The following is a 27,430-nucleotide window of genomic DNA, read 5'->3' on the forward strand; positions in this document are numbered from 1 at the left end:
AGACATTGAATATTTTACTGGGGACGAGACCTTGTAAGATGGAGGAAGTAAAGTTGTGATTGAAGAGTGCAATGAAGTCAGAATAGTAACTATCATTTGTGGGATTATTTTTCTTTATTTTCCCGCCCCAATTTTCTCCCCACATCTCCTGAAAATGACTGCTTCTTGCTGGAGAACAGTTCCCCCGAATACGGGATACTCTCTGGTACCCCTGTCCAAATTCATCTCTGACCCTAGATGGTGTTCCCAGGCTATTGGATAATGGGAATACCAGAGCCAGGCTCAACTCTGTCCTCACCCACTCTCCACACAAGTGCACCTCCAGCAGAGGTCGCTGGGTAGTGATCAGGAACGAGAATCTTAGCTGATTTTCCCCCACTCTAACTGGGCACCGAGGACAATTGGAGCACACCTACCACTGGCTATTTTGAGTTTTCGATTTTATCAAGTCTCGATACAATGAGCTCTGTGTGTCTCTTGTCGCAGGTGTATCAGAACAGTCAACACTGGACATTCCCCCTCACCCCAGCCTAAGTCCAGTGGCGCGCCTTTGAAACCCGCCCAATGTGAACTTACCTGGACTCAGACTGGATTTTCAGATTCATTTAACTTGCATGAGTTGGTTATGGCCCGGGAGGGTCTAGCACCCTCTGGATGGGTGGGCATCCCAGATCGGTGTGTGGGGGGATGGGGGCGGAGGGGGAAGTTGAGGGTTTCTGCAAGCCTAAAAGGGCTGCACCAGTGCAAATGCCCACCAGGTTCTGGGCCTTCTCGTCTGGCTCCTGTCAAAAAGCAGCACTGTCCTCACCAGCCCATAAAAATTTGAAATTCAGCTTTGTGGAGGTTTGAAGGGGTTCCTGGCAGATCCTGTGAACTCTGACCTCTGGGCAATCCTCTTCTCAGGCATCCCAGGAAAACGATGCGGGGGGCATTGTGACATCATTCTAATTTACATTAAATTTACATATTTTAGGTCAGAGTTTGTTTCCCATTCAGAATGACAGATTGCAGACAATTTTACTGTACAAAACAGAAAATCTGTGCAAATTCCCTGTCGTAAAATATAGCAAGTGACGATCAATTGGCAGTGGGAGTGACGCAGCAAGATGTCGGGGTTTAGGGAGGGAGTTCCAGAGTGTTGGGGGAAGACCCAAAGATGAAAGAGCAGAAAAGGGGGGAGAATGTAGTGAGCCCAGAGTTGGAACTACAAAGGGTGTCGGTGGGGATGTAGGGTTGGAGGAGGCCGCAGACATAGGGTCAGGCGAGATCGTGGAGGAGGGATTAGAAAATAAGGACAAGAATTGGGAAATCGGTGCGCTGTGGGATGAGAAGCCGATGGAAATTCGTGAGGATCAGATGTTTTGTATGGGAGAGGATGTGGGTGATGGAGTTCTGGATGAATTGGAGTTTATGTAAGACCAGACAGGAAGCCAATGGAACAAAAGGTGCAGCTGAAGGTTTTAAAGTAGTGGGGCGGGCTGAGGGCAGCGTCTGGTGATGTTCCTGAGGTGGAAGTGGATAGGCTTGGTGATGGACTGGATGTGGAGTTTGAAGCTCAGCTCAGGGTTGAGCAGGATTAAACTTAAGCAGGCCTCCGGGTGGAGGGAGGGATTGGGGGCTGGGTCATGCGGTGTCTAGCAGTGGGTAAACAGGATGCTTCAGTCTTGCCTGTGCTGAGTTACAAAATCTTTTGGCTCGTCCACAATCACAACACTAGTCATGGAATCAAAGGTGGTGACAGAGAGGTGAAGTTGGCACACCTATGGCAGGTGATCCCATGCTTGCAAATAATGTCACGAAGGGGTGAAATATGAATGAGGAATAGAAGGGGGGGGCGGCAAGGATGGAATCTCGGGGCACACCAGAAGTGACACTGCAGATACAAGAGGAGGATCCATTGCAGGAGATACGTTGCCCACCTCCGGTAGGCTCCTCTCAAACCCCAGTGATATAAAACGGGACAATTTTACTGCACAAAACAGAAGGCACGAGTGAACGTGAACTAATTAGTTTATTGGTTGAGATTTTATTTCACTGCATTAAATACAGAAATCTTACTTCTTTACATCGAAACATAACAGTTATCACATCAAGTCTAATTCAAGTACATTCAGCCCAATAAGTTAAGCGTAAAAAAATCTATTACAGTTACGTTTTGATGTCTTGGTTCTACTTTAGATTAAATGGTCCAAAACACCCACACAATGCTGCATTATGTAAAATAATGCTGAAACTCCACTGCATGTATGGGAAAGTCACTATAAAGTTTCACACTTGCCGTGCCACTAGAGGAGCTCAGTGTAGTCCAGCCTTGCATGGCAGACAATTAAACACATACCACTAGTAAGAGCACAATGTAACTAGGAGACAAGTAGGACTGCAACACAGATAACAATCACTTCATAAGCAGCTTTGCTTTCAGATAGTGTTGTCTGCTGGCAAATGTATGTACTTTTTTCAGTGACACCATATCAAGTGTAAAAGCAGCACACTACACAACACACATTTGGAGTGTTAGAGAAAAGAAATCAAGTGACCTCGTTTGATCTATAAAATTCAGACTCTCAGATTTGGATTTTTTTTTTCCAACTGGTTTTCCAGTTTTATTTGTTACCCTCAATTTTCTTCCCCATTAAACTGAAGGTCAGTAAATTTACTGAAGGCTAGCAACACCACATAAAATGGCTGGCCTAATTGGTAGGGAGGGGACTAGGGTCACCAGCACTGGTTGGAGATATTCCTGGAGATTTCATCACATGACCTCCCGCCTCTAACCGCCCCGCCCCCACACACCCACCATTGGTCGCCCAACATCTCCATTGTCATGGTGCACCACTTTCCCTCGGCCAACTGGAAAGTGAACAGACTCTTTGTTATCCGATTGCATGATCCTTGACTGTCAAACAGCCTTTTTTCCCATGTCCAATATCTTTATAACTAGTAAACAAAAGTGTTCAAAGAAAATAGTAAAAACCATAAATTTTTATAGCCTCTGTGATTTTTCTCCCAGGTTTCTCGCAGTAGTGTCCTGGAGTTTAAACTCTCATTCCTGGAGACTCCAGGGCAATCCTGGAGGGTTGGCAACCCTAGAGGGGACTGACCAATCCCAAACTCTATTGACATGATGTTGGCTGATGTGGTCCAAACTTTACTAAATTTCCCAACTTTTCTCAGTACCAAGGAGGAAGATTTCCCTGTTTGACGTTGGTGGTGGAATCATAAACATGTTCTTGGGACTTGTGTTTACAATTTTAGCTATAAGCAGCAATCAATGGACGGACTTCTTAAGAACCCAAATCAATGGATTTATCAGGAAGTTCTGTCAAAAATGTTATCAACAAATTCTACCAGAAAATCGACCAATCAACTTTGCTCCTTAGTTCCCCCCCCCACCGCCCCACCGCCATTTTATTACCAATAAATCCTGATGTGCTATTTAACGCAGTTATCACAATTTCTTAACAGGATAACGACAAAAGCAATTCAACATGCCTGTCAATAAGTGATAACAGAATAATTTCATGTAAATAGGACCACTGATGGCTGTTAAAGATCAGAATAAAAACTAATGGACAATGGAGATTGAAACATTACCAGTCATCAGTCCCTCTCTCCCATATTACCGTAGCAGTTTCTCCCTTAAAAGTAAAACCTCCCTCACTGTTGAAATGTGATTTTTTTTTTCGGTGGCCAGGGAAAAAGAGACTTAAAAGGGAATTTTTTTTTCTCATAAGGTCCTAAGAGATGGAACCTCATCTCTCCAGTGATATCAACTTGAGCCAATACTTTCGAAAGAAAAATAGTAGGAATGTTAGAACAAGGCTGAAGTACTTAAAGAGATTAACAATACAAAGAAGTTGTTTTACTGTGATATCCTGATGGCTAACGAGTACAGCTAATCAAGACTAATAACAGGGTACTGTCCGTTTAAATTGACTAACCCGCCAGATTTTTTCAGAATGTCTTTAGAAGATGGAACTGTTTTTCTATTCAGGAAAGGTTAATGTTCCAATGCCAAAGAGGCCGGAAGCCTGAAATCTTGACCATTTTCAACATAAAGGAGGTTCTAATTTAGTGGCTAATCTTGGGTACATTTTAGGGGTAAATTGCCATCTTCAAACTTTACGTTCGGCATTCTTTTCCATTATTGTTTTGAAACCTTTGAAATCCGTAATCAATTATCTGACAAACTCTACATGCAAACATTACAGGACTTACCTCCAAATTCACCCACTGGTGAATTCTGATGCTTTGTGCTAAAATTAACTTTACTGACTCAACAGTTTGAAGTGTAAAAGACAACTTTATTAATTTGTTCCTGTTACGTTTTTCCTGTTATTATATTGAAAACACACTACATCTTGACCAACCCCTCCTCCTACCCCATAAAATGGAAGACTTTCTTGTCCTTACAGCTAATGACCATTGTAGCAACTTCTATTTAATAATCATTTTATATTTGCGACCAACGTTTGTCTATGTGTGTTGAAGTATCACACATATACGCTCCACGCTTATAACGCCATTTCTACAGAGCTCTGAATGTTGCGGATTTAAGGGAATATCCCGTAAGGAAGCATGGAATTAAATATCTATGGGGCAAGAGAATCATTAGCTTTCATATAATAATAATAATGGTGAGGTGTATAGACCATATTATCATATAAATACACAGACACACATAATACATGCATGGGTAATATACCGCTTAATTTACCAGGCTGCATGTAAATACCTTCTTCAATTTTTTTTTACATTAATTTGTTCAACCCCACCCAATCACCACCACAAGCCTTTTTCCTATCCCCTCTCCACTGACACCCACACATACCTCCAACGCAGACTACAGTAAATTCAACAATTAAACACTCCAGAAAATCTTTTTTAAAAAAAGGAACCTTTCTTCACAGAATATATTGTAATAAATAGAACAAATCCCATGAAAAACACAAAGTGCTGTTTGAACAAAACAGAGAACTCTTTTAAAAAAAACAGAAGACAAAGCTACCTGTGCGCAATTCCGTCTTTTCTAAGTCAGCTCTATCTTCGCTGAGATGGCATCTAACTTCATCCAGAAATAGAAGCCAACCTTAGGAGTGAGATTGCGGGAAACAGTTCCTCATCTTTCTCCTGACCCATCGTTGTCCTGACCTGTATACTTATCCGCAGAATCTTTCGATTATAAAGCTCACACCTCCAGAATGATCTTACCAGGTTAAAGTAAGTAATGTATAGCTTAGCACTAGGCCAATCTAAAACACTTTATATTACACTGATAAAATGGCCATTTTAAAGGGGCGCTGTGTCTTACTGCAAAGGGTGAGCCATCATGGTACAATGATACCTTATTACAGGCAGCGCCTTTCACCAATAAGAAACAGCACAATCTAGAAAAGCATAGTCTGGAGTGATCTTTCCAATAAAAAGCTACTTTTGAAAGCTATGAAATAAAAATTCTAGGTAAAAAGCATGCAGTTTAAAACCTTCATAAGTACCATTATAGGAATCTCAGGCAGGCACTTAGATACCTGTACGTTTGGATGACCATCAGCCGAGAGAGTGGTGCTTACAAACAGAAAGTCCAGCTTTGCTAACCAGAAATTCTTGACAAGTGTCCCTTTAAGAGATATTTCATATCACTCCTTAAAAATGTACATGTGCAAAGCAAATTGATTCTCTGTAAAATATCTAGTAAGCTGCAGGAATAATTCCAAGAATTAACTGAAGCGACCTTGCATTCTTGCTTAATGTGACAACCACCTCACTGCTTCTATCAGTGCAGCGGCAATATACCGTGTGTCATATTAACTACACAAAGCTGTACCTACTTAATATTGCAGTTGGCAAACTCTAGTTGCCCTAGCGTCTTCTTCACATAAGGAACACAAGTTGACAAGCTTATAATTGTTCTTGTGACTGACAACACACAATATGCGAAGCAATAATTTTTACTTTTCTCAAATGCTAAACGGATATTCTGACCAAATGAATGACTTTTTTTTCCCGTGCCAGCAATATTGGTGACATCTTTTCCTGATTTGCCTCATCTTCCATCCTACTGCTGGACTATGATCCTTGGCCTTGCATCCTGGTGTTTCCATTAAATAAAATAATTTGGTTCAGTTCTTCCATGTATGTTATGTGAGTTGCTTATCCGTACTCTCCCAAACTAGCCACCACCTGGAAAATGTCCACAGTCGGGATGAAGAACAAAATCGACTGTGCTGACTTGGCCCCACAATTAAATTTATTCCATCGCCAAGTCATGGAGGCAGGATGGGAATTTAGCTTCACAACTAAATATAAGAGCAAATGAAAGTTAAGTACTATTTTAAATTGGAGCCTGGCCACCGTACAGAATTAAAATTTGAAGTCCATTGGGCGATGGAACTCTCGTTTTGAAAAAATATATATTTTAATAAGTCAGGTCTTGATATTCGAACTTTGGCCTCGTCCTTTCTCCATGACTCAGCACTGGAATTAACTATATTTTGGGTCAAGAGGGCTCCAGCAACAAAAAAATTGTTTCAGGTAAAGGAAACGATCGAGGTGGGAGCCAAAGAACTAGAGGGAGGTGATTTCACAGGCAGTAGGTAAATTCAATAGGTGGTCAGTTTTTCAGGCACACACAGGATAACAAAGATGTACACCATTATGTCTGCACGGACATTTATACTATAACACTAGCTAACAGTAAATGAATATAAATATAGGTCAGAAATCTTTCAGCAAGAGTCCACAAAGCCTCATCATTTGTTCTATAAAATAAGCAAGTATATGTGCTCTGAAAGGTGAAGTCTGCTTCATCAACATTAATTTTGATCATGCTAAAATGAGTACAGTACAAGTTAGTTCTGCTTCGTTTTCTAAACTGAACCCTGAACAATTTCATACTCTTTCTAGTAAACATACTGTAACTGTAAACATATCTTATCATCTACGCCTTAAACCCAAATTACAAGTCCTTCCCCAAACTGTCAATCTCATTGAGAATGAAGTCCATATCCTCACGGCTGACCAGGGGGCTGATGATAATTTGACGGAAGAAATTGACTTTGTCGCGATGAGGCTGGTAACCCACCATCATACTGCCTTTCTTCATCATCCTCTCCTTAATTACCGGCGCAACCTGTAATATTGAAAGAAAACAAGTCCAATAAAAGTGCCAGCTGACATAGTTGAGATCTACCTTCCCTTTCTTAAAAAAAATTGTAATTTTATTTTTTAAATGGGAAACGTTCAGCCCATTATTTTTGGTTTCTTTGCTGAGCAAACTCAAGGTGCATGAACACAAGGGCGAAGCATTCCTGGGATTCAGAGTCCAAGGAGTGCTGATAGAAAGAAAGAAGGAAGGCCTGCATTTCTATAGCGCCTTTCACGACCGCAGGACGTCCCAAAGCGCTTTACAGCCAATGACGCACTTTTGAAGTGCAGTCACTGTTGTAATGTAGGGAAACGCTGCAGCCAATTTGCACACAGCAAGGTCCCACAAACAGCAATGAGATAATGTGAGCAATAATCTGTTGGTCGAGGAATAAATGTTGGCCAGGACATTGGGGAGAAGTCCCCTGCTCTTCTTTGAAATAGTGCCATGGAATCTTTTATGTCAACCTGAGAGGGCAGACATCTCATCTGAAAGATGGCACCTCTGACAGTGCAGCACTCCTTTAGTACTGCACTGAAGTAGCAGCCTAGATTTTATGCATGAGTCTGTGGAGTGGGACTTGAACCCACAACCTTCTGATTTAGAGGTGAGAGCACTACCAACTGAGCCACAGCTAACAGCTCACTAGAGAAAACAGAATGATGTGATTGCACTTCAAAATCTGTGTTCCCCATCTTCAATAGCTAGTTATATACTTGGACTTGAGAAAAACTCAGGTAGCACTTGCATATTGGTAGCTGGCTTATCCAAACCCATCGATTAATCCTTGAGGTACCATCAACAATAGTTCTTGCAATTTTTTTTATTGTTGTTACTTGCACCTTCCCTCTCACAGAAAGTGCACAGAAAAATGAATTAAATCCTAAGATTACTATAGTATTTTCCTCAGGTGGATTCAAGTTCCAATATGATGTTGCTATGCTGTTCTAAGATTAAATAATATAGTAGTCTTAGATTATTCACAGATAGAACATGGAATTTGTGTGGAATTTGCAGGCACAGTGATGCATCAACATACTGTTCTCAGGCTGAACAACTTGTACTGTGACAGTTATTAAAATTGAGTTCCAGTGTGACGTCACAGTGCTGTTTACAGGTGCATGGTCAGCGTACCAGACCAGTAAGTACATGGAGAACGGGAATGGAGTATATGGATGAGCTTCAGATTAATTGTACTTGGTGTGGTTATCAGGGAAGGAGCATATGAATGGACTTTAGAATAATAGCACATGGAGAGGTTATCAGGGAAGGAGTATATGGATGGGATTAGATTAATTGTACATGGAGAGGTTATCAGGGAAGGAGTATATGGATGGGATTAGATTAATTGTATGGAGAGGTTATCTAAGCACTGCTGTGTAATGGATTTATTAGAGAAATAATGCACGGCAGGATTGAAGGGTGTTAAAGCAGACATTTATTACTCTGCGATTTGGTGAGGCTATTAATCATGAGATAGTAAATTCCGGTATTCTTAAAACCTTCCAGTAATTTGTACTGCACTTTTGTCTATGCCTCATCTTTTAACAATGTAAGTTTGCAACATTGCTTTCCAAGCTAAAGGTTAGAATTCCCAATGCACAGCTCACGTACAGAATGAACATTCACATTCGCAATTTCATGAACAGTGAAATATACCACATGCAAACTACCCTGGAACTATTTAATGAGAATAATTACTCATCTGTCCTTTTACCATCTAGAAAGCGATACCATATTGTCGACACTCCACATACCGTACTTAACAACTTTCCCTTTTTTTAAAGCACTTACCCCAATAGAAATGGAGATTTTCCATATCATTAGAATCCAACATGAAGTCCGGCAATAAATTAGTTCCAGGATATGTTCCAAAGCTCGCAGTAACATCCGCTGTTGGTTGCAAATTACAGCCACATCTGGGCTGATTCTAACTGCTGCGCTGATTGTACGACATCCCAAAGGGTCGTATAACAACGCCAGATGTTATTGCTGTTATGTGAGCTTTATTCTGAAGGTCAAGATTCTCTCGGTCTCTCTCTCTCAGGGGCAAAACAAAAATACACCCAAACAAGTTTTTCTTTTACTGTTTAGAAATTGTTCTAGGATTCTTTACTTAAACCAAGACTATAATATGATTGCTCATGATTGGACAGGGTTGCGTTTTAATAAATAAGAATGGGTTTGAAGTGTCCAAGCAGAATTTATAGCCTTAATTTTTTTCCAGTAAATGTGAATAAACTGAGTTAATAGTAAGTGGTGCTTTTTTAAACCAAGGGCGGTGTCTATATGGTGTCTTCAGGCAAACAAGGCATTGTGGTGCTTGGATCTAATCCAGAGGGGTTGGAATAAAGAAGAGCCAGGCAGACGAGCTATTTTGTGTTTTTCATCTGTTTTTATAAAAGTTTTTTTTACCTATTATTTTAATGCGTGCGTGTATATATGTCCATGTATGTTCATGCATGTGTGTCTGGGTGCTTGCATGTGTCTGCGTCTGTGTGTATATGTATGTGTAATTGTGTATGTGTCAGTGTGTGCATTTGTGTGTATGCATTTGTGTACGTGCGTGTGTGTGGCGTATGTTCGCGTGCATGTGTTCGTGCTCATGTGTGTTCGTGTGTGTGTGTTTGTGTGCATGCATGCATGTGTGTGTGTGTCCATGTGTGTATGTGTGTGCATGTCTGTGTGTATGTATGTGCGTCCATGTGTGTATGTGAGTTCACGTGTGTATGTGTTCGCGTGCATGCATGTGTGTATTATCAATTTCATATAATTAGGCTCCACACAGTCATCATGAATAAATTTGGTCTGTGTCACACATCTATGCGTGTATTAGCGTCCTCTAAATATCAGGGAGCAACTTATGCACTGATGTGACATACAATGAGTACACTGAAATGGGAATTATAAAATACGAGAGAAATGGACACACCAGTATTGCTTAGAAACTGAATTTTACACTGTTTCTACAGATTGAAGAGTGGGAATATGAGAGTGGAGGTGCTGATTTGTCTTCCGGACAGTGGTCTTAGCCTTAATCATTAATTAACGTGACACTGAAGGGAGGTAATGCAACAGTAAGAAATACAAGGGAATAAGAAAAATAAGAAAACATTTTACAGTAGTCATTATAAAGGAAACCAAAGTGTATCAATGATCTGCTTTGAGTACTGTGTGACTGGGACTGCAGTTATACCAAAGCTTATCAATGATCTGCTTTCAGTACTGTGTGACTAGGACTGCAGTTATACCAAAGCTTATCAATGATCTGCTTTCAGTACTGTGTGACTGGGACTGCAGTTATACCAAAGCTTATCAATGATCTGCTTTCAGTACTGTGTGACTGGGACTGCAGTTATACCAAAGCTTATCAATGATCTGCTTTCAGTACTGTGTGACTGGGACTGCAGTTATACCAAAACTTATCAATGATTTGCTTTCAATACTGTGTGACTGGGACTGAAGATATGGTGCTATTCCGATGTTAATCAATGTGAAACTGTTTCTGGTGCACTAAAACACTTAGCATTAACAAGAAGGTATCAGTCCAGCGTCAGGTCCTCATTTCAAGGCCAAGTGGTGTGAGAGTCTCAGGAAGAAGCTGCCTCACTTCAATTGGGCTTCACATCGGGTGGAGTATAACTCCAGTCCAGTGTGGAGATGAGTTAAAAAGTACTTAGGATAGTTCAATGGATCTCCTGCGTACCATTTAAACCCAGTATTGATGCTTCTTAATGTGATCAGGAAGTGGAGGCTGACGCTCACTCTCCTAACATTGACAAGTAGTCTCAGGTGCAATGTGTAAGCCAAAGTGTAACTCAGATTTTGTCAGCTGTTATTCATATTCTGCAGTTACTGATATCAAAATAGTTATGAAACTTTCAGTCTTGGATTCCTACTTTTTAATAACTTTGGATCAAAATCAATGATATAAAATGACTGTCTTTTTTAAAAAAAATTGTAAGATTATAACACTTTGAAATAGAGGCTTTTTATCAAGTCCTGCATTGTGTTATCATGAAGACTCCAAATTATTATTGCAGTTTAGGATCAACGGAAGCCTTGCCCAACATCGGAAGTTCAAAAAACACAGAAAGCAGATAAACTGACCTGAAACGTAGGTTTCAACCCAGAACCCTAGGGGAATTGAAGATGTTTAAGAAGGTGAAGGGGCAGGAGATAGCAGCAGTTGATTTAACTTGATGCAGTTGATCAAAACATTTCCACCCTGAGTTACCCAATCTCATGGAAGAATAATGAGAACAGACAGCACCATCAAAGTTCAAGTATTTGGACTTTCCCAGAGTCTGGATGACAATATTCGAGATTCTGATTGGGATATGTGCACTACTCATGAGATAGTAGGTTGCATCTCTAAGGACTGCAGCTCAGAAAGTCCCAGAAACACATGGGGCTCGTTTTTAAAAGGGCGGCAGGATGGCAGTGGGGTGGTGGGGGGGGGGTCAATGGGCGCGCAGCAAACCCGAATAATAAGAACTTACCTTTCCCCACGCGATTGCAACTTAATTGATGGCCCTTAACCTTGTTTCCGGGTTTGCCGTCCGAAAGCTGCTCAGTGGGCGGACTGCGCACCCGCCTGACAGGCTGTCAGCTGGAGCGTCTGGATTTAAAGGGCCATTACACCAATGGATTTTGCTGGAGAAAAGACCAAGAACACACAAATTTGGAGCAGGCCAGGGGCAAGGCTGCTCCAAGATTCAGCGAAGCCTCACTTCAGCTGCTACTGGCCGGGGTGAGGGGGAGGAGGGAACTATTTTACCCGGCCGACAGGAGGAAGTGCCCTGCCTCTGCCACCAAGAAGGCCTGGCTCGAGATGGCAGAGGAGGTCACCAGCAGCAGCAACATCTCCCGCACCTGGGTCCAGTGCAGGAAGCGTCTCAATGACCTAACTAGGTCAGCAAAAGTGAGTACACTTACTCATTCTCCTACACTCCATCTTCCACATCACTGCCCCCACCCCACAACTCATTCTGCACTGCCAAGGCTACTCTATCACATCACTCCTCACACCCACTTAAGGCTCATCCTCAACTTACCTGCACTTCCTCACCTCCCCACTAGTCACCCCACCACTACCACTCACCTGATCAATGTGATGTCTCTGTCTCATACTCACCCTCTGATGCACCTCTTTCACGGTCAGCCTCACCCAAAGCAATGCATTCATCGGCTGACCACTTCACCCTCACTCACTCACACGTCTGTACTTTCTCCCCTTGTAGGAGAAGAAAGCTCAAAATGCACCCGAGAGGACGTGGACAGGAGGGGGGCCACAACATATAGTGGTCCTCACAAAGGCAGAGGAGAAGGCCCTTCAGGTCAGCCGCACCCTCGGGTGTCTGTCCGTCGGGGTCGCCGAGACTGGCACCCGACAAACGTCTGGTGACACAACTTTAACATTCATCACACACAACATGAATTGATGTTAACAATGATTGGCATGTTGAACACCTCAGTATGCTCATCGCAACATGACACATCTGTGATGATGCTTAATATTGCCTTCTGTTCTCTTACAGGCCGTTCAACGACCGCAATGGTGGGAGAGGCCAATTGCTCAGAGGACCTGCTCGAGGCAGTGAAATCACATCTTCAGCAGTCCTATCGCATGTTCAATTCTAGACCTGGTGGCGATGTGGCTGTCGTTGCATCGACGCTGTTGCTCGCTAATGGGGTTCCTCAGAGGTGTCATGAGCCACATGTTCAGGGGGTATCCCTTGTCCCTGAGGAGCCAGCCCTTAAGGGTGTTCGATGCATGGAAGATGCCCGGGGTGTTGGATTCTCTCAGAATGAATCGTGGCAGCTGCCAGGGAATCTGGTGCACACGTGAAGGAATCTTTTGCAGTGGTTACAAATGAGCTGAGTGTTGATGGAGTGATATCCCTTTCTGTTGATGAACAGTCCTGGCTCGTGTGGAGGTGCTCGGATTGCTATATGGGTGCAATCGATTACACCCTGCACCCGTGGGAAGCCAGCCACGGAGTGGAAACCCACTGGCCTCTCCGTCTGGCTGAAGTCATCCATGGGGAAGTTGACGTATTGCGAGGCCCTGCAAAACAAGCCGTTGGTGACCTGCCTTACACACGTGTGCAGACAACCGAGAGACCCAGGCGATGTCACCAGTGGCACCCTGGAATGATCCGGAGGTGAAGAAGTTGAGGGCAGTGGTCACTTTAACAGCGACGGGTAATGAGATGCCGCCAGGCCCAGCTGGGAGCAGCTCGGCATGAAGGAGGCTGCAGATGTCTGTGACCACCAGGTGACTCACTCTCAGCCTCCGTACGCACTGCTCCTCATAGAGGTCCAGGAAGCTGAGCCTCGGTTTGTAGACCCTCTGATGAGGGTAGTGCCTCCAGTGACGTCGCTCCCCCTATTGATCCCCCCGTGCTCTTGTGCAGGTCCCTGTGGCGCGGCACTGTGTTGTGGAGCTCCAAGTGGAGGAAGTGCACGCCGTGCCTGGTGAGGATGGTGATGTTACTTGTCCTCGGATGTACTGGTAAATGCAGACTTTGTGTCTCCCATCCTGATGGTGTCAGTTTGAGGGGGTCCGAAAAGTTGGTAAATATGTATAAACAGAACAATTCTGAGTGGAAACCAAGAATTCTCAGTCTAAACACAAAGATCTCCCAGCCAAAAGTTTGTCTGAGAGAACTGAGTGCCCTGCTGCAATAACTCACCTTTTATCCCCATCTGTCAAACAGGCATTTAAATGTCCAAATGGCCGCCGGCTGAAACACGACTCGTTCCCCACTGCGTCTTCCACACAGCATGGGAAACACGCTGAGGCAGCGTTGAAATCGCTCGCCTTCACTCTAAATTAGATTCATGTACATTTCAAGTACTTCAAGTACTTGAACTGCTTGTTTAAATATTTTCCCACCGGCTTTAATTATCGGTGAGACTTCCAGGTTTGGGAACGATGCGCGCACCCAGATGACACTGGGTCGTACGGGTTCTTAGGTGTGTTGGAGCCGGGATTTCTGCCCGCTCCTGGAAATCGCAATTTTCTTCGCCCCCCCCCCCGCCGCCCACCCCCAACACACCCACAGTTCCGGTTTAAAATCGAGCCCCCCTGTTCTTTGGACCAGTCTAATATTCACAATAGGACTTTTTTCTACTGCCTACCGACCTTCATTAGACTGTGGAGTGATCAAAGGGAAAGATGAGGAAGCAAACAGGAACTTCTTATTCCATGATATGAAGAGACCATCTCCAGCAAACAAGTCTAGGTGAGGGAACCCAAATGAAGACTGCGGGAGTTCTCCAACCATACAAAAATATCTAAGAACGTCCAAGAACCAAATCTCCTGAACAGTCCATGCAATATCCAAATGGAAACCCAATCCTGACAGGAACATCTGAACCACATATAACAGGTTTGTGAATGATGGTAGGTGCTCAGAAGCCTAACCCAAATATTAGCTGTAGTATCTTCACATTCTCAACACAAGATGACAGGCCACCTCCTACTGCACCATAACTTGTCTCTTGGATAAACCCCTCGAAGTCAGTTGGTCTTGTGACGTTCACTGGAAGAGGCAAGTTACATCTTTTTAAAATAGTGGTCAGATGAAAATGTGGATCTAGGTCAGTTTCTACGCCACTAAAAACCGGACTGTTACCATTCACTGTGATAATAGAGAGGTGCACACCAGCATTTCTTGAAAATACTTTGGGGACCGAAGGAACTCCAGTTCTGGCAGGGGTGCTCAGAAAGAGAACAAGCTGCACAGTCTTCTCTTGATGGAGCAGAGAGACCAAGACTATAGTTATCCCCCCCTCAAAGGACACACTAGAGGTTCAGTCTGAATGCTGGGAAGAAGGTGAACGTTTCCAGTACAAAGGGAGTGAAGGAACTCTGGGACTGGGAGCCAAAGCCAGTGACCCCCTCATGGTGAAATATCTAATAAAAGTGATATTGGGGAAGTTCTCTAACCAGTATTCAGTTCCGAATACTGGTGGGGGAGAGGGTGCCCCTGGGGAGTGCAGCCAGAGCCAAGACCAGAGCACCATAGGTGGCTCAGCTGTACGGAGGGGGAAGGAGACAGGTCGGGAGAGCAATAGTGGCAGGAGATTCCATAGTTAGGGGAGCAGACAGGCGTTTCTACAGCCCCAGGCATGATTCCAGGATGATATGTTGCCTCCCTGGTGCCAGGGTCATGGATGTCACTGAGTGACTGCAGAACATTCTGGGGGGGGGCGGGGGGGGGGTGAACAGCCAAAGGTTGTGATCCATATCGGGACTGACGACATAGATAGAAAGAGGGATGAGGTCCTGCAGGCAGAGTTTAAGGAGTTAGGAAAAAGATTAAAAAGCAGGACCTCAAAGGTAGTAATCTCCAGATTACTCCCAGTGCCACGCGTGAGTGAGAACAGAAATAGGAGGATAAAGCAGATGAATGAGTGGTTGCAAAGGTGGTGCAGAAGGGAGGGCTTTAGATTCCTGGGGCATTGGGACCGGTTCTGGGGGAAGTGGGACATGTACAAGCCGGACGGGTTGCACCTCAACGGGGGCCGGGACCAATATCCAGGCATGGAGATTTGATAGTGCTGTCGGGGAGGGTTCAAACTAGCTTGGCAGGGGGATGGGAACCTGAGTGTGGATTCAGATGGGATAAAGTCGGAACTGTAAATGGAAGGCAGAAAATTAGTGAGTGAGTCTGGAAGGCAGAGGGAACGAAGATTAGAAAATAAACAACAGGGGAGTTTGGTAGTCCTTAAATGTATTTACCTCAATGCAAAGGTGTATAGGAAATAAGGCTGATGAGCTGAGGGCACAGATAAACATGTGGCAGCATGATATCTTAACTATTACAGAAACATGGCTTAAAGAGGGGCAAGACTGGCAGCTCAATGTCCCTGGTTACAGGGTTTTCAGACGCGATAGAGAGGGGGATAAAAAGGGAGGGGGGGGTGACAATTTTGGTTAAGGAAACAATTACAGTTGTGAGGAGGAATGATATTTTAGAAGGAGCATCAAATGAGGCCTTATGTGTTGAGCTAAAGAACAAAAAAGGGGCAGTCACACTATTGGGGGTATACTATAGACCCCCAAACAGTCAGAGGGAGATAGAGGAGCAAGTATGTAGGCAAATTTCTGAGAAGTGCAAAAACAATAGGGCAGTAATAATAGGGGATTTCAACTACCCTAATATTAACTGGGACATAAACAGTGTGAAGGATATAGAGGGTGCAGAATTCTTAAATTGCATACAGGAGAATTTTTTTAGCCAGTACATAGCAAGCCCAATGAGGCGGGGGGTGGGTGGGGGGCAGTTCTGGATTTAGTTCTAGGAAATGAAGAGGGGCAGGTGGAAGGAGTAGCAGTGGGAGAGCATTTTGGTGGTCGTGATCATAATACAGTTAGTTTTAGCATAGTTATGGAAAAGGACAAAGACAGAGCAGGAGTTAAAGGTTTCAACTGGGGAAAGGCCAATTTTACGAAACTGAAAAGTGATTTAGCAGAAGTAAACTGGAAACAGCTACTTGAAGGTAAAAAGGGAGCAAAGGATAGACCGAGTAGTTACAGGCCAGTCAGCCTAACCTCGGTGGTGAGCAAATTATTGGAATCAATTCTGAGGGACAGGATAAACTGTCACTCAGAAAGGCATGGACTAATCAAGGACAGTCAGCATGGATTTGTTAAGGGGAGGTCGTGTCTGACTAACTTGACTGAATTTTTCGAGGAGGTGACAAGGAGGATCAATGAGGGTAGCGCAATTGATGTAGTCTACATGGATTTTAGCAAGACTTTTGACAAGGTGCCACATGGCAGATTGGTCAAAAAAGTAAAGGCTCATGGGATCCAAGGGACTGAGGCAAATTGGATCCAAAATTGGCTCAGTGGCAGGAAGCAAAGGGTAATGGTCGACGGGTGTTTTTGCAACTGGAAGGCTGTTTCCAGTGGGGTGCCGCAGGGCTCGGTACTAGGTCCTTTGCTTTTTGTGTTATACATTAACGATTTGGGCTTAAATGTAGGGGGAATGATTAAGAAATTTGCGGATGACACAAAGATAGGCTGTGTGGTTGATAGTGAGGAGGAAAGCTGTAGACTGCAGGAAGATATCAATGGACTGGTCAGATGGGCAGAAAAGTGGCAAATGGAGTTCAATCCGGAGAAGTGTGAGGTAATGCATTTGGGGAAAGCAAATAAGGCAAGGGAATACACAATAAATGGGAGGATACTGAGAGGCGTAGAGGAAGTGAGGGACCTTGGAGTTCATGTCCACAGATCCCTGAAGGTAGCAGGACAGGTAGATAAGGTGGTTAAGAAGGCATATGGAATACTTTCCTTTATTAACCGAGGCATAGAATGTAAAAGCAAGGAGGTTATGCTGGAACTGTATGAAACACTGGTTAGGCCATAGCTTGAGTCCTGCGCACAGTTCTGGTCACCACATTACAGGAAGGATGTAATTGCACTAGAGAGGGTGCAGAGGAGATTTACAAGAATGTTGCCAGAAGAATGGTGACAGATTGGATAGGTTGGGGTTGTTTTCCTTGGAAAGATGGAGACTGAGGGGTGATTTGATTGAGGTATACAAAATTATGAGAGGCCTAGACAGAGTGGATAGGAAGGACCTATTTCCCTTAGCGAAGGGGTCAATATCCAGGGGGCACAGATTTAAAGTGATTGGTAGAAGGATTATAGCGGAAATGAAGAAAAATTATTTCACCCAGAGGGTGGTGGAGGTCTGGAACTCACTGCCTGAGAGGGTGGTAGAGGCAGAAACCCTCAACTCATTTAAAAAATACCTGGATGTGCACCTGAAGAGCCGTGACCTGCGGGGCTACTGCGGGAAAGTGGGATTAGGCTGGGTGGCTCGTTTCTCAGCCGGCGCGGACACGATGGGCCGAACGGCCTCATTCTGTGTCGTAAAGTTTCTATGATTCTATGATTCTCCAAGCTTTAAGATATTGGTACCATAAAAGTTCTCTCCCTACCTCACTACTAATTCCACTCTCTGTCTGTCTGTCCATCTGTCCCTCCCTCTCCCCCTCCCCTCCAATGTTGCAAGCTGATGTGGGAGGGAGCAGCTACCCGGGCGGAGGGGGGGTGGGTGGGTGGAGAGGTGCGGTGGTTGAACGTAGCAAGGCCTGAGGCCGGCAAATTAAATTAAAGTAGTTTTCAAATTCTAAAAAAAAATTCTAATGATGTATTCCAATCTCTGCGGCCTAACCCATACATCTAGAGCTTGGCTATTATTTACAATGGACGTATACCAAAACCATTCCTGTAAACTGAGCATTACTGAAACATTAACTTAATTCCCATTTGACAAGTTTATTTCTGGTTTGATGCCTTGAAACAGATGTGCACGACAAATCTGAATAGGCAGGTATATAGTATTTTTTTATATATATATATAACTAGGTAAGAATAGTCTGTGTATAAACCTGCGGATTAAAGTCAGATGCCATTCACGTCAAGGAATTGCCTCCTTGGATTCAGGTACGAGTGAGAGTTGCTGGATCGTCATTGCTGGTGTCTGTGCTGTTTCTATTCCTACAACCCCAAGGAAAGCTGGAATGGTTCCCAGAATTAAATAATATGCTGAAGTTTGCACTATGCACTGCTAGATTGTGTGTGTGCAAGTATCTACATGTAGTTAATACATCTGTCAGACAATATAAAGTTATGAATAACTATGGCGGTATGGACAGTTTCCTGTTTCTGATTAGTATTTTATTTAATTTGTCTCTGAAGTTTGTAATGTTTTGACTATGTACAATTTAGATCTTCCTGACACATGTATGCGTTTGTTGTTAAGTATTGAAAGGGGGTAAAAATCCATTTCAATAAATGGCACAGAATTTGCTGGAGTGGGGCATCTCGCGGTGAATCTCGTGGTGAGTGCCATGAGTTGGATTTATTCCCTTACCCTTCAGCTCCAGTTAGTTTTGCGCTGCAAATTGCTGGACGTGCGAGCGGATAACAGGGGCATCTGGGACCTTGGTGAACAACGGGGCCAATAGTTGAGTTTCATGTCAGGACATAAATCACCCCATTAACAGGGTCCATACACCTTGAAATATCAGACCTTAACCGATGAAATTTAAGGTTAGAGACATTAACCGAGCGAATGACGAGAAAGGAAATAGGGTGAATTAGAGTCAAATTAGATACAGAAAGGAAATAAAGAGAGGGAATGAAAGAGAGTGGATTAAGAGAGAGAGAGAAAAAGACATAAAGGAAAAGTAAGAAAAAAATGTAAAAATCCTCTAGGAGCAATTTACTACCTGCAGGATTGAGACTCCACAGTTTCATTGTTCCCTTTCTCGGCCTCCAAGGTTGAGTTTCATGTCAGGAACATAAACCACCCCATTAACAGGGTCCTTGCGTCGTTAAGGACCGGCTCTAACTTTCTACGGCAAGTTTAATTTGTATTTACGGCGCAAACCCAGCAATTTCGTGAAACTTACGGGGAGGTTGAGGGCGAGCTGCCATTTTTGCGAAGCTAATGGCGCAAATCGTCCAGCAATTTGCGAAGTTCGCAACTCAAGTCATAGCTCTTCCTCACCGCAAATTGCTAGGTTTTTTACGCACTAACAATGGCAAGTGACGTGAACTCGGCATTACTGACAGATTTAACTGCAGTTAAAGCCAGGAGTAACACGTTTAAAAACCCCACTGTAACCCATCAAGTAATCGGCTACAGTGTGAATTTTTGCAAAGCAAGTTTGTGTTAATGCTTTGTTTTTAAAAGTACAATCAATAACTGTTTCAGTGGCACACATGATTGTGAATGCAATGTTACTCTCATATTAACAAGCATGTTAATCTGCTCTCTTCATTATAACTAACCGGCTCAATTGCTCGAGATGGCAAGACCCTTTTAATTGGGCCTTCAGTTTGCTCTCATTTCCAACCATGTCTTTCTCACAGATTACCAAATCCACAGCGAGACGTCCAGATGTCGCACACAGATTCAAAACAATCTCAAAATCTCCTAAGCTGTGAGCAGACAATTTGCGCACAGCAAGGTCCCATAAACAGCAATGTGACACTGATCAGATTATCTGTTTTAGTGATGTTGGTTGAGGGATAAATATTGACCAAGACACTGGGGAGAACTCCCCCGCTCTTATTCAAAATAGTGCCGTGGGATCTTTTACATCCACCTGAGAGGGTAGACGGGTCTCGATTTAATGTCTCACCCGAAAGACGGCACCTCCGACAGTGCAGCACTCCCTCAGTACTGCACTGGAGTGCCATCCTGGATTATGTGCTCAATTCTCTGAAGTGGGACTCAGAGGTGAGTCAGAAGGTTGTGGGTTCAAGCCTTACTCCAGGGAAGAAAGAACAAAGAACAGGTCAAAAGGACCTGTTTCTTTCTTTAAAAATGCATGAAGCAAGAAAGGCCATTTTGGTCGATCATTCTTACTTTTTCCATAGACCAAATACATCTCAGGTTCTCTATCTGACTAAAAATGTCAGGTTTCCTGGACGAATGACACAGCACCATAACTCGGGATTGCTCCTCACAAGTAAGAGATATTGGGGATTAAATTCGATAACCTCTGAATCCGGAGAGATTCGTGCTGCCTGGTCATTTACCTGATTGTAGCGCAGCAGCCAGGCCTAGCTGTGATGTTCAGTGACTTCTCACTAGCACGGGAGCTCAGATACGGTCCGCACGGAGTCTGAACGGAGATCAGACATCGCACACATAAAATACAGATGCAGGTCTCGTCCCTATGTTTACAAACTGATGAGTTATGTTAAAACATTGAATGAAGGTTGCGCACTACTAAATCTCACATCCTTCAGTCTGCACACCAGACCTCACCAATCTGCTGATCTGAGTTTGCACCAGGCCTGCGAGAGTGCGTGCATCAAGGTTCTCTGATGATGCACTAGAGGCCTTGGTGCAAGAGGTGGACAGAAGGAGGAACATCCTACATCCGCCGGGGTGGGGGGGGGGAGGAGGTGGGCAAGAGGCCCTCCAGACAGATGACCAAGAGGCAGTGCGAGGCAGTAGGGGACGAAGTCAATGCCAGGCACCTAGCACCACCAACATGGATGCAGTACAGGAAGAAGTTCAATGCTTTGACACGAATGGTCAAGGTGAGTGAGGCCAACTGTCAAGTGGCGTCTCCAACCAACTGCACCATGCACGACACCCCCCATCACCCACATACCAACAAACTCTTTTAATCAGTACTTAACTCTTCCAATCAGATGCTTCCTCTCACCCATTACCACTGTTGCAAGCCGCACACCCACAACTCATAGGTCACACGCACTGGCAGCTATTCAACCATGACAGACACAGCACCCAAATATCCTGCAGGACACTCACCGTCACATGTCCCGCTTTCTTGCAGGAGAAGGTGGCGCATAACAAGAGACAGCAAGTGGCAGTGGCATTTAGCCCCTCGAGCCTGTTCCGCCATTCAATGAGATCATGGTTGACCTGTGACCTAACTCCATATACCTGCCGCAGCCCCAGAACTCTTAATACCCTTGGTTAACAAAAATCTATCAATCTCAGATTTCAAATTAACAATTGAGCTCGTGTCAACTGCCATTTTCAGAAGAGCGTTCCAAACTTCTACCACCCTTTGCATGTAGAAGCTATTCCTAACTTTAGTCCTGCAAATCCTGGCTCTAATTTTTAGGCTATGTCCCCTAGTCCAGCTCCCCCATTCAAGTATAGGAGATCTCCAAAAACAGGTACTAATGCATCAGCAGCCAGAAGCAATAATCCAGCAAATAAACTGTAAATCCTGCATGGTCTCTTTAATAGCACTGGTGGGGGTCCCCCAGGCCGTCTAAGATATGTTCAGATGGTCATGGTTAAGACAAAGCGTTGGCTGGAGCAATAGTGCCAAAATGATATCTATCCCTTTAAATCAGCGTTGCACACTGATCTAACACATATTCTCCTTACTTTAGATGGTGCTGGCGTTCGTTGTCTGTGCCTGCGCTAACGCCTTTACCAAGATGGCGTCCGGCACACATCATGCTAGAAGCATGTGTGCGCACTTCGGATGCCATTTTGAGACCCTGAAAAACGGGCCCTACACGGCCGAATTTCTAGCCCATACACACTAATAAAGTAAATGTCAGTCTTGACTCAATGGTAGCACGCTCACTTCTGAGGCAAGAGATCGTGGGTTCAAGTCCCACTCCACAGGATTGAGCACACAATCCAGGCTGACACTCCCAGGACAGTACTGAGGGAGCGCTGCACTGTCGGAGGGGCCGGCTTTCGGATGAGACATTAAACCGAGGCCCCGTCTACCCTCTTAGGTGGATGTAAGAAATCACATGGCACTATTCGAAGAAGAGCAGGGGGGTTCTCCCCTGTGTCCTGACCAATATTTATCCCTCAACCAACATCACTAAAACAGATTATCTGGTCTTTATCACATTGCTGTTTGTAGGAGCCTGCTTTGCACAAATAGGCTGCTGCGTTTCCTACATTACAACAGTGGCCACGATTCAAAAATTACTTCATTGGCTGTAAAGGGCCTTGGGACATTCTAAGGTCGTGAAAGGTGCTATATAAATGCAAAGTCTTTCTTTCTTTATGTCTGTGAAACAAAACGGGGAGGCACTTTACATTGAAAATTCTTTGCCCCAGAGTAACTGCCCCTTTATCTTAACATCATTAATTTATGATGTGCAACGATGGTGACAGTGCTTTAGCAGTACTCCAAGGATTAAGAGATGGCGACGAATGATTTTTCCTCGACTTTAACGCATGGTAGGTTTGTGGATAGCAAAAAAAAAACCAGACTCATTGTTAACTATGTTGCTGACTTTAAAAAAAAATGAAGAAATAACAATTGCTTTCTTTAAAATAAAATTACATTTTCAGTTGCTAATTAAAGAGCCCTTAAATCGAATAGTGGTGCTGCATAATCTGCTGTCACTTTAAAGAGTGTGGTTTAAAGCAGTCCCAAAATGTAAATCTCCTCTCCCAAACTTTAAAAGAGGGAATCTCTTCATTATGGAGGGAAAGGAGCCAGAACAGCTGCACAGCATAACTGCATGTTCACAACAGAATGACGTGTTTCAGCACAAGTTGTAGTAAGTGTTGAACACTGCTATCTTTTCTTAGAATCATAGATTCGTACAGCACAGAGGGTGGCCATTCATCCCATCATGCTCGTGCTGGCTCTTTGAAAGAGTTATCCAATTAGTCCTACTCTCCTGCTCTTTATTTCCTCTGCTGGGAATATCTGTACAGAGTTTCTCAATTTGATATCCCCCCCCAATTAAAAACAATAGAAAAGGAAGCCAGTTAAACACGGGTTAAGGTGTCAAAAGTTTTTCTTGGCCTCAGTGGGACAATGTAATCGGAAAAATAGCGTGATGTACACAAGGTGGGTGCGCATCCCACACCCCGCGATTTCATAGAATCATACAGCACAAAAGGAGGCCGTTCGGTCCACTATGTCCATGCCGGCTCTTTGAAAGTGCTATCCAATTAGTGCCACTTCCCTGCTCTTTCTCCATAGTCCTGCAATTTTTCCCATTCAAGTATTTATCTAATTCCCTTTTGAAAGTTACTATTGAATCTGCTTCCACCACCCTTTCAGCAGCGCATTCCAGATCATAACAACTCGCTGTGTAAAAAAAATTCTCCTCATCTCCCCCCTGGTTCTTTTGCCAATTACCTTAAATCTGTGTCCTCTGGTTACTGACCCCCCCGCCAGTGAAAACAGATTCACCCTATGTACTCTATCAAAACCCCTCATAATTTTGAATACCTCAATTAAATCTTCCCTTAACCTTCTCTGCTCGAAGGAGAACAACCCCAGCTTCTCCAGTCACTCCACATAACTGAAGTCTCTCATCCCTGGTACCATTCTAGTAAATCTCTTCTGCACCCTCTCAAGGCCTTTACATCCTTCCTAAAGTGTGGTGCCCAGAATTGAACAGAATACTCCAGCTGAGGCTAATCCCTAACTATCAATTCCCAATTTTAAAGAAAGATTTGCATTTATATAGCGCCTTTCATGACCTAACTAAAACAACCTCTTATGCGCCAGAATGTATTACTCTTGTGTTTTGTTTTTAGTATACATGTGGCATATACAATACCCTATCTGCACACTGTATGCACAAATATATTTCACTGTGTGGCCCACTGCTGCCTCTTGCTTACTGAACCTCATTCCCTGAGATATAATGTGACTTTCAAGTCTTAATTATGGGGTTATAAAGCTTAAGTTAATTGTTGGATATTTGAAAGCTGAATGCTCCGTAACCGTTTTTTTTTGCTAAAATCCTTATTAAGCTTTGAAAGAAGGGCTGTTATTAACTAAAATTGGCACTTGCATATTTCAAAGGAACAGATGAAAAACATTTTGGGAGATGGTTTATAGCGGTACTGTATTTTCTCAGAAGTTTCTTTCCCGCCCCCTGCCTCATCTTTGCCCGTATCCACCCACCCATCTAGATGATAGGAGGTCTAGAATGGACGCCTTGTACTCAGTTACACAATAAACGCAAGTTGGTTTCCAATCTCTTCTGCTCTCACAAGGCAGTGGCTGCATAACTGATTGACTGGCACGCAAGCAGCCCGGGAAGGAAAGAATGAAACAACTTGCATTCATATAGCGCCTTTCGTGACCTCAGGACGTCCCAAAGTGCTTTACAATCAATGAAGTGCTTCTGAAGTGTAGTCACTGCTGTAATGGAGGATTAAAAGGAAACACTCCCAATTGAACTCAATAAACTTTCCACTTCCGCTCTTTCCCTGTCCCATGCTGATTGTTGTGAGCTGCTTTTTTTCTATACAAAAGAAGTGCTGTCCCTATGCAAAAAGTGTTTGGCAAACACTTTCACACGATGACATGACTTGCATTAAAACGCGTTATCACATCTCCTGCACATGACATCACTGCAACAAACGGCACACACGCTGTTCCCCTGCCTCTCCTCCCTCCCCGAACAAATTTTTAAAAAGGTTTGTTGGAAAGCCTGCGAAAGGGAAGGGTGTCAGTCGTAGAGTCAAGAGGCAGGACTGTTCCATTTTGTGCCAATAGTGGCCCATTAGCGCCACCTCCTGGCGGCAGGAAAGCCTGTCATGATGTAGCACTGGGGCCAGAGGATCACGGTTAGTCAGTTCAAGGGTCGGGACGGGGAGGCCCTCATTGTACAGTTATAAACCTGCTAAAAGCAACAAACTGAGAGTGAACGAGGACATATAGAGGGTATGGAGCCACCTCTGGAAGTCCTCCAAACCTCCCAAACTTTATGAGATGCCCCCAAATTTTCCCATTAGTCTCTCAGCTTCCAATTGCCTTCTCCCAAGCCACCATCCCATGTTGGCTGATTTTTTGGGTGCATACAGTGACACCACAAGTCCCGGCCAGAATGGAGATGATTGGGTAATTCCCCCATCGATCACACCCGGAGATCGTACTGCTGTAAGTGACTGGGATTGATTTTACAGACGATTTCTGTTTGCTGCAGTTAGTAAAGACTCTTTGCAAATAGACATTGTTTGCTTTGCCGTTTGCTTTGTTTGCTGTAAAATTCACTGTTTGGCTGTCTGTCCCAACCCGCCTCCAAATCATTGGCTGAAACAATGGTGTCAATAGTCACTTGATATTTATTTCTTTTGCAGCCACTGGATTGGTAGCTGCAATCATGTCCACCGTTTCTTGCTCGACAATTGGAGTCAGCGGTGGTCTGCTGAAATCTGTCGGCCAGGTTTGTTGTGGGGGGGGAGTGGTTTTTGCAGTGTTTAAAGAAAAGAAAAAGAATCTGCATTTCTATAGCGCCTTTCACAACCTCAGGGCATTCCAAAGTGCTTTACAACCAGTGAAGTAGTTTTGAAGTGTAGCCACTGTTGTAATGTAGGAAACGAGGCAGCTAATTTATGCACAGCAAGATCCCACAAATAGCATTGTGATAATGACCAGACAATCTGTTTCAGTGATGTTGGTTGAGGGATAAATATTGGCCAGGACACCGGGGAGAGCTCCCTTTCTCTTCTTCGAATAGTGCCATGGGATCTTTTACGTCCTCCTGAGAGGGCAGACAGGGCCTCGGTTTAACGTCTCGTCTGAAAGATGGCACCTCCCACAATGCAGCACTCCCTCAGTACTCAAGCTGCAGTCATGTGTCTGCTGTTTGCGTTCAGATTGGTTACCAGGGGATATGGGGTGAGGGTGGTGGGGGTGTGGGGGTGGGGTGGTGAGGGGGTGGGGTGGTGAGGGGGTGGGGTGGTGAGGGGGTGGGGTGGTGAGGTGGTGAGGGGGTGGGGTGGTGAGGGGGTGGGGGGGTGAGGTGGTGAGGGGGTGGGGGGTGTGGGGTGATGAGGGGGTGGGGGGTGTGGGGGTGGGGGTGAGGGGGTGGGGTGGTGGGGTGGTGAGGGGGTGGGGCAGTGCGGGGGTGAGGGGATGAGGGGGTGGGGTGGTGTGGGGGTAGGGGGTGGGGTGGTGAGGGGGTGGGGTGGTGTGGGGGTAGGGGGTGGGGTGGTGAGGGGGTGGGGTGGTGTGGGGGTGGGGTGGTGTGGGGGTAGGGGGTGGGGTGGTGAGGGGGTATGGTGGTGTGGGGGTGGGGGGTGTGGGGTAGAGCAGAGCGGGGGTAGGGCTGAATTGGTAAGTTCAGGCTAAGTTGTCGGAGATCGAGTGAGCAGTCTTGGAATTCGCTTCAACTTGAGAATGGTGCAAAAAAAAAACAGGACTTAAGTGAAGAGAATTGGGAGATCGAAAAATGTTCAGGCAGTTTCCCTGTAAAGCGGGGGAAATGTGGAAAAGATTATCTGGTAACTTATCCCGTTTTTCAGAAACATCCCAAAGCGATTCACTCAAATTACTCTCACTGTCCAGTTAAAGTGCAGCAGCCATTTTGCAATGTGATGAATGTTCCAGTGAAACTGTTTTTTGGTAATGATTACAGAGGAACAAAAGTCCATGCTCCCCTTTGATTAACTTCATGGGATCTTTAATATCCACCTGGATACACAAAGTGCCTTGGCTTAACATCCGAAGGACACGACCTCAAACAGTTTAGCACTTCCATCAGTACTGCATTGGAGTGTCAGCCTGGACTATGCGTGACAAGTCCTGGAGTGGGGCTTGAACCCACGAGCTTCTGACTCAGGCAAGAGTGCTACCAACTATCCCAAGGTATACTGAAAACTTCTGAAGGAAAGGACTTTTCACTCAGAGCCAGAAGTAAAGTCAGTTAAGAGCCTGTAGCCAAACAGCCACAGAAGCCAAAACCCTCTTTCTCTGCAGGTAACTCATGAGCCAGAGAAAGGGGAAGAAATGTTTTTTCTGTCGTTAGCAAGGGAA

At 44.4% G+C, this 27,430-nt stretch overlaps 1 protein-coding gene across 2 annotated transcripts in view; it reads right to left on the reverse strand.

Annotated features, from left to right (window-relative positions):
* Positions 1-1,992: 1,992 nt before the first annotated feature.
* The window catches only part of LOC137335782 (acidic amino acid decarboxylase GADL1-like), a 138,235-nt gene continuing 112,797 nt past the window's right edge, over positions 1,993-27,430 (reverse strand). For both annotated transcript variants that reach the window (XM_068001178.1, XM_068001188.1), the window contains one exon: positions 1,993-7,129. In XM_068001178.1, coding sequence (XP_067857279.1) covers positions 6,956-7,129 — 174 coding nt within the window. In that variant the 3' untranslated portion in view covers positions 1,993-6,955. The remainder of the gene's footprint in view (positions 7,130-27,430) is intronic.

Source organism: Heptranchias perlo, chromosome 2 (assembly GCF_035084215.1).
Source record: "Heptranchias perlo isolate sHepPer1 chromosome 2, sHepPer1.hap1, whole genome shotgun sequence".
Classification (NCBI taxonomy): Eukaryota; Metazoa; Chordata; class Chondrichthyes; order Hexanchiformes; family Hexanchidae; genus Heptranchias; species Heptranchias perlo.